General features: G+C 34.8%; 2 protein-coding genes across 3 annotated transcripts; one reads left to right on the top strand and one right to left on the bottom strand.

The window, feature by feature from the left end:
- Positions 1-1,038: 1,038 nt before the first annotated feature.
- On the top strand, positions 1,039-2,315 carry LOC144562403 (sulfate/thiosulfate import ATP-binding protein, putative (DUF506)). Its single transcript, XM_078311619.1, has 2 exons — positions 1,039-1,677; positions 1,776-2,315. The coding sequence occupies exons 1-2, from the start codon at positions 1,163-1,165 to the stop codon at positions 2,131-2,133; spliced, it is 873 nt and encodes a 290-aa protein (XP_078167745.1). The 5' UTR covers positions 1,039-1,162; the 3' UTR covers positions 2,134-2,315.
- A 1,201-nt stretch (positions 2,316-3,516) lies between these two features.
- Positions 3,517-7,487, bottom strand: LOC144562077 (uncharacterized). Of its 2 annotated transcripts, none has more exons than XM_078311215.1 (9): positions 7,369-7,487; positions 7,019-7,154; positions 5,871-5,957; positions 5,612-5,739; positions 5,304-5,400; positions 5,051-5,128; positions 4,591-4,816; positions 3,695-3,918; positions 3,517-3,587 (listed from the first exon to the last, which is right to left on the bottom strand). In XM_078311215.1, the coding sequence occupies exons 1-9, from the start codon at positions 7,455-7,457 to the stop codon at positions 3,558-3,560; spliced, it is 1,095 nt and encodes a 364-aa protein (XP_078167341.1). In that variant the 5' UTR covers positions 7,458-7,487; the 3' UTR covers positions 3,517-3,557. The 2 variants fall into 2 exon arrangements, with proteins under 2 accessions (XP_078167341.1, XP_078167340.1); XM_078311214.1 differs by having other exon boundaries at positions 7,019-7,157; positions 7,369-7,472.
- Between the last annotated feature and the right edge of the window lie 317 nt (positions 7,488-7,804).

Below are 7,804 nucleotides of genomic sequence, written 5' to 3' on the forward strand. Positions count from 1 at the left end.
AAAATCATTAAATTTGTTTGTTTATAGTTTTACTTTTTGACATTTTTAAATTGCTTATGTACGTAGTATGCAAATACATATATATATATATATATATATATATATGCAATATAATATACGGAGAGTATAGAGTTATAGGTGGACATGTTCTTCAAAATATTTTGCTACGAACTAAATTAATTACTCGAAAATGAGAAAAATTAAAAACAAAAAAATTAAAACACTAATATGAATTAAAATATGTTGAAACAATTAATGGGGTTAAATTTTTAGTATTATAAATCGAATTGTGTGAAATTAATATATATATCTTCACACAAAAAATAGAATATATTATATATTGAATTATATCCAGTCATATTTTTATGCATGCGATTTTGTTTAATAACTATTTGTAGATCGTATAAGCGGAACATAATTTAAAACACTTCTAATCCTCTATTATTGATTCAAAAGAGAGAGAAAATAATAGAGGATTAGAAGTGTTTTAAATTAAGGAAGAAAATGGAAATTTGAACTTGTATATATAAACCGAATTAAAAATTATTGCATGTCCTAGATGTCATGTAAAGGAAGAGATTAATTTGAAATTCAATTACTCTAATTAAATAATTATGCATTTTAGCTAGTACGTAGATGATAAATTTAACCTTTAATAACCGAATTAGATAATTTAATTTGCATCAATTAGTTACATACCATATATGTAAGAAGAGAAGAGATTAATTATAGGTAAAGAAATTGACAAGTTCTATATAATATTATACATTTATTTATATATATATGATTATATCCATTTTATCTTCACTTGTCATATATGCAGGCCTGGTCAGGTCAGGTGTCACACCAAGTACAATTAATTAAGTAGTAGGTGTAGCTAGGTCAAATAAACACGTACCGCGTTCCATCGCATCTCATATAGTCACATTTAATTCTTTCACGTAGAATATTCGATGGTAAATGCCATATAATGATCGATATACGCCTCATTAGACTAATTTAGGCTAACCATGCACTCTAAAGAGAATAAACCATTTCGAGTAGTTTCATCCCTTCTAATATTCTTCCATGGCCTTCTCTTTTCTTTATATTTATATAACCCCTACCTAGCTCATCACTTTCTCTCCTCTCTCCAAACGATCATACCACCTCACTTCGGTACATGGAGATCACCACCAAACCCAAACGGGTCACTGGACCGCTATCCTCGGCAGCCCGGGCTCGGTTAACCGGCGAAAGAACTGGCTATTCAAGCAGCAGTGGCAGTGGCAGTGGCAGCGAACATGAGCCCGCCACATGCCTCTCCCGCCTGGTACAAGCTTTCCTTGAAATAGACAATGAAGAATCCGATGTCCGAGACTGCTCCAGGGAAGAATCCGACCATGGGAATGAGTCCGGCAGTTGCTGCACAGATTGTGCAGCAATGATAAAAGATTTGCTTGATCCAACGGCAGAGATTGATCCGTTCAGAATCCGGTTGGCATCGGTAGTCAGGAATGCAACTGAGGCAGAGAAGGGATTACGGTGGGAGAAACCGGGCTTGTTCCGCCGAGCCGTGATGGGTCGGTTGCGCAATTTGGGGTATGATGCGGGTATATGCAAGTCGAGGTGGGAGACCACCGGTGGGCTTGCCGGTGGTAGTCATGAGTATCTTGATGTTGTCTTCAATCAGAACAGGTAATTAATTACAAAATATGATAACTTAAGTTTGACATGTAGGCCATATTGGTATATATAGTTTGCTAATTGATTCTGATGCATTCGTAATTTTCTAGGTACATTGTGGAACCAGAGTTTTCAACAGGAATTGAGGTGGCGAGAGCGACTGAAGAGTACCGTAGAATAGTAAAGGCCATGCCGGATGTGGTGGTAGCTAAATCAGACGCAATCGGTCGAGCAGTGAGGCTTGTGGCCGAAGCAGCCAGGCGGTCCCTGAGAGAGAGCGGAATGCACGTGCCGCCGTGGAGAAAGAGCCGGTACATGCTCGCCAAATGGCTGGGACCGTACAAGCGCAGCACGAGCGTTTTGATGGGACCAATCTCTGGTGCCGATGTGAAATGTAGAGTCATCGGTTTTCCTCCGGCAGCTGGGGTCGAGGGATTTCGGGTGGCTCAAGCCGCCCGTACGAGGTAGAGAGAGAGAGAATTAGTTGTAGTGAGAAAATGAGATTGGATCCTGAATGCGGGAGTGATTTTGCAAATTTTTGTTTAATTTGGTATGAGTTTATTTTTTATGTTGTTATGTAGTTTTGTATAGCGGAGGAGCTCAGATTTATGGCCAGTAAGTAATATCAATGAAGAAAATTTCTTTCAATTTTTTTTGGATGTTCTGATCAGTTTCAGGCTTCAGTAAATTTGATTAAAAAAAAGGGAGCAGTATATATCTGATATCTAATTAAACAGTATATCCTCAGCTAATATTTAACCTCTAAATTCCCTTCTACTTCAACTACCCACTTTACAAACCAGTGGGCAGTGCACAGTGCGAAACCGGTTAAATAATTTTTTTTTCAAATTATATAAATTCAAACTCAAATTCTTGGATGGATAGAATTTCAGTGACAACGGGCGGACTTATATTTAATTAAACTGTATTTTGTTGATTTTGTTTCGAGAAGAATATGAAGCTTCCATCTCTTGATTCGAAAGGAGTGTGGGTACAGAAATTTAATAATATACGACTGCGTCTTTTATTTAAAAAACATATCTTGATTTGAAGTTGATTTGAAATTTCATTTAGAGGAAGCACGTCAAATAGAAAGACGATATATACTTGTAAGACCACCAGAAATTGATGAAGCACTTGCCCGCTGCTCCTACAGCCCACCAAACGGGCTCCGCGATTGTTATCTTTACTGTTCTCTCTTACTCTAGCCATGTCATGTCATGTCATGTCATATCATATATAATTCCAGCTCGATCGCACTCCACTGATCTGGCCCGCCCTGCCATAAGAACTCGATCGGAGTCCGTATCATGGTGAAGGTAAAGTAACATTAATTTTTATTCTTGCTCAAAAAACTGACCGAACGCGTTCCATCGAGTTATTTGCTTAATTGTCTGACCCGGCTGCATTCATGAGTCGCTAGCTCGTTCAACGGTTCCTCGGAGACAAGGTCGACAAGTGCATGCCATGCAGTAAACAAGTGCATGATATGCATATAGAAAGTGCAACAGCAGATACACTAACAGTTTAAAATAGGATAGCATACCAGCTAGTAGGATATTTAGGAATGTATGTACAACGGCTAGTTAGTTTATATAAGCTCATGTAAACCTTGTACTTAATTAGATATGAATTATTCAATACAATCAATGTACAATTCAAGCATTGTTCATCTCTCCAAATAACAGTAAGCACGCCTACGGGCTATCAAAAAGAAAATAACTGTAAGAATTTACTAGATGAAACACCTACAGCAATGCGGCCAGATATAATTATTAGGAAGTGAAAATGTATACAACTTGCACAAATAAATCTAATAAAAAAACTAAAAAGTTACATGCTGTGCTAAGTAATATATAATGGAAGTTTGATAGAACATCTATCTCAATACTTCATAGCCTTGTAAGTTGAATTACAACATGCTGCAATTGTTTTAAAAGAAAAGAGTAAATAAGACCATATAGGTACAGTCGTACAGATACAAAACTAAAAAGAAAAATTTTAATGAAAAAAAGAAGAAAAATATTACCTTAATTTGGGTTCTGTTGTATGTGTAAGTAACATGTATTAGATCATCCAATGATTTAATAACAGAAGGATAAGAGAACTCTAAATTTTTACTATTTTCCAGAGTAAGAATCTCAGTCCATGAATCTCCGTCATCGTTAGAAAATGCCATTTTTAATTCTTCCCTTGAATTTGTGTTGTATGCAACTATCACCTCCGTACCATTTAGTTTAACACCATCAATTCCTATAAAGTTGCAAATGTAGTTGGCATCATAATTAACCTTCTCTATAGTTGAGATTCTTTTTCATTTCTGGAACATAGATTTATATAAATTTCTAAGGTGCTGGGTCAAGATTCTGAGTAGCTCTGCTTTCATCAGTACATTTTCAAGTTGCTTGTTTAGTATTTGATTATTTTGTTTTCTTTTCCTTGAGCTAATATAACCCAAAATCTATAGATATCTTAGCATGGGTACTCGTGAGCTCTTGGCCAGCTTGGGTTGGGCATATATGGGCTTTAGGTCCAAATTAATTAGAGCTGTCTACAAACCCACTAATTCAATTCCATCTCAGTAAACAGTCAAGTTTTGCAGGAGTGTTTCTGATAGAGGCTTTTGTTTGTTGGTGTTTGGTTCTGGTAAATCAGTTCTTTATGAAGCTGTTAGACTAAAAGCTGATTAGAACATTTGTTCTGTTATCTAGACATGACACAATTTCTACTGGTGCTAGTGAAGGTTATACATGTTGTTGCAACTGATTGTACCAGCAATAGAAATACGGATTTATTCATATTAATACCAGTCAAATGTGTATTAATAGTTTAATCAGTGCCTTTAATGCAGGGCAGGTTGATGACTGATTAAAATGAAAATCTGAATTTTTTTTGTACCAAAATAACAAATAGGTTGAGGAAAACCTGAATTAGGGTTTGGTAACTGTGTAGGTTGTGCGTAGCTCCAAGTTATACCACTATCAGTTGATTGTGACATGTATATCCTGCTGAGATTTGTGAATGACCGCATTAGGACACGTAATGTACCATTCTCGGTCTGGTATGGAACAGGTTGGATGACACCTCTTGGTTTCTCTTTGATGTAAATCGGACCATGCTTTTGCCATGTATATCCATAGTCTGACGTTACCTGAGCAATAATGCATTATTCCCAATGGTTTAAATAGCGATTATAGCGGTATAGCGGGACGGTTTAAAAAAAATAAGCGATTGCACTAAGTAGCTATATCGCCCATAGCGCCATAGTTTTTAGGGTCCGAAAAAGCTATAGCGCAGCTATAGCTAGCTATTTAGAACACTGGTTATTCCTATTTCCTCTTTTGTTTTGTTTGGTACTTGAATTGGTAGAGATAAATTTGAATACCTCCATCCATGATCCCCATGAATTCCAGCTCTCTACAGAGGAGCCGCACAGCAAACGACCATCGCTTAGAAGAAAAGGCTTAACAAGATTACATTTATGATTAGATGATACACTAATATTTTCACAAAAAGGATTTGAAATTGGAGATCCTTGCAATTCAAAACGAATTGGATCAAACCCAGTACTGTTAATGAAATAGATTCCATTTCAGTGCATTATATAACTTCATAATGCAAATTATTTTAACAAGAACCTTATTTTTTATTGGTCCAAGGATGCCAGGTGGCAGTTGTTCCCTCGGCTGCCACGTCACTCCACCATCAAATGATCTTTTCATGAATCCACTCCATCTATTTGAATTAAAAGATAAGTAACTTTAACATATTAAATGTACAAGTACCAAATATTTTCATAAAGGTTTAATTTGTAATTTTACATTTCTTAAGAAAAATCAGAGTAAGACTTTCCTACTTTTCTCTCCATCCCATAAAGAATGCAAATAATTCATATCAATTATGACTTATGAGAGTGGTTGTTGTCGGATGAATAAAAAATACATACGATTGTACATCTACACCAATTTTGTAGAAGAGAAGCAAGCTGTTGTTAGGTGTTTTATACAATACAGGATTCCACATTGGCACATTTTCTTCTTTGTCTGCTATGAATGGAGGACTCCAGTTTCCTCCCTATTAAATAATAAATAAATAAATAAATAAAAAATTGAAAGCTTTTAGAGTCAATTTCATGTAGGTCTCGTAATCTATGAAAGATAACAGCATTCCGTTGAACAAGTCTTATATAATATAATAATTAATACCTTGTACCTTTGAAGCCATATTTTTACATCAGAGGCACCTTCCTTAGAACCGCCAAAATAGGCAATTAATAAGTGGTTTCTCTCTACCTACTACACAAATAATACAAAAGATAAGGTTGTATATATTTAAATATAAAACACATATGTCTAAATCATGAATTGTCATAATTGACAGTAGCGGTACTGACAGAGAGTTGCTTACAGTTTTTGGGAAAAATCAAATCCTAATTTCCATTCGAAATATATGGGGAAATTTTGTTATTAACCAATGCCAATGAAGTTGGAAACCTAATTCTATCCTACTTGCTACTTTACAGTGAATTTGAGACTTATAATTCTAGAAATGTAATGTATTTTAAGTTTTTAACTGACATGATACTGGTAATAATATTCTAATGAAAACTGGTTCGAAATGGCATATTACTGTATCTACATCTGAGTCATGTCAGCATAACCTGATATGATCTGTTTAAGAATCATCAATGTGTTAATGTGTTGGGTATAGAGTATAGACTAGACGGATAAACAGGTTGTGATCTGATCTGATCTGATCCATTTGACAGTATCACAGTCATTTATAATGTAAGAATATCAAGAAAATTAAGAGAGGCTTCAACTGATATGGTCTAATTGTCAGACCTTGAAATTTTATAATATAGCCCCTACTTTCACCATTATTATCCAAAAGAGATCCATTGTTGTAGACTGTTACAACATAAATCTGAAATTCAACAATGTTCTCAATGCATCAATGGAACAGTGCTCATAAATCAGAAAGATATCAGTTGGACTGGTATCAATGGTAGCTTGATCCAATTCTCAAGTAAAAAACTAAACATGCATTTCAAAGCCAGAGATCACAGTGAGCATCATGGATTCACCAAACAAATTCTTTTGCTCAAATACAAACTTAAACAATTTAAGCATCCAAAAAAAAAAGCAATTAAAGCCACAAAAAAATAAAATCTTTCAATAGTACAATTATAATTAAAACCACTCGGGTCCCGGGATTCTATCTACAAAAGAAAAGTTATGAAGATTGGGTTTTAAAGAATTATTAATACTTCCGTACAAAATGGATCATATAACTCCAACAAATATAGAACATCAAAAATTTAAAATTGGAAAATTTAAGAGAAATTAAGTACCTCTACAATGGTTGATGCATGACAGCTATTGAACGGTGCACGTCCCGCATTAAATGTGAATTCTTTGCTCACTATTGTCCAACTGTAGCTTGAATTTCCCTCATTAATGGCGTGAACGAGATTTCTCTCTTTCTCTCTTCTTTGATTCAACAAAACAAAATTTTGATTGTATTTAGATGCAAATCAAAGGACCAAAAATAAATTAATACAAAACAAATTCGGTCGGATGACCGCACCGGTCAGAGCTGTTCAATCCTTATTCGATTTTCGCTTGTAAAGAAGGGCAATATATAATTTTGAAGCAAGAATTTATAATCATAGAGCAGAAATTGTTAACCAAAAGCAATTACCTGAATAATGATGGAGATGCAGCAAGGCATAGAGAAAGCACCAACATGCTCAAGACCAAAATCCACAGGGAATATTTGTTTGGTTCCATGTTCAACTAAGCAAATAATGTCAGTCGTTGGCAAATTAAGATGGTGTACATCTACATCTATCTATAGCAAATTAAAAGTCTCATGGTTATAGCTAATTGTATTTATATTTTAGTGCACATCAAGTCAAACTTAATTGGCTGAACATTAATCATTTTATTTTTTTTAATATTTGTTTGGTTAGTTGTCTCTCATCTGGAATTCATGTTCAATTCCGTTTCATTCTCGGTTAATCAAATTGTCTATATCTGAAATTTATTGCCACCAAATATTGTTATGAATATCATTTTGCGTTGTTGATTGAAAAGGAAACTAACCATACAAATATTTTTCATTGTAAGAAAACTTT

This window comes from Carex rostrata, chromosome 11 (assembly GCF_964058835.1).
Source record: "Carex rostrata chromosome 11, lpCarRost1.2, whole genome shotgun sequence".
Taxonomy (NCBI): domain Eukaryota; kingdom Viridiplantae; phylum Streptophyta; class Magnoliopsida; order Poales; family Cyperaceae; genus Carex; species Carex rostrata.

Bases quoted from the DNA above. Each gene is read 5' to 3' on its own strand.
- LOC144562077 (XM_078311214.1), bottom strand. From the start codon at position 7,457: ATGGAACCAAACAAATATTCCCTGTGGATTTTGGTCTTGAGCATGTTG. The intron at 5,740-5,870 runs GTATTAATTATT...ATTATTTAATAG, and splicing joins TATGGCTTCAAAGGTACAAG to GGAGGAAACTGGAGTCCTCC. The intron at 4,817-5,050 runs GTATTCAAATTT...ATTATTGCTCAG, and splicing joins CATGGGGATCATGGATGGAG to GTAACGTCAGACTATGGATA.
- LOC144562403 (XM_078311619.1), top strand. From the start codon at position 1,163: ATGGAGATCACCACCAAACCCAAACGGGTCACTGGACCGCTATCCTCG. The intron at 1,678-1,775 runs GTAATTAATTAC...GTAATTTTCTAG, and splicing joins GTTGTCTTCAATCAGAACAG to GTACATTGTGGAACCAGAGT.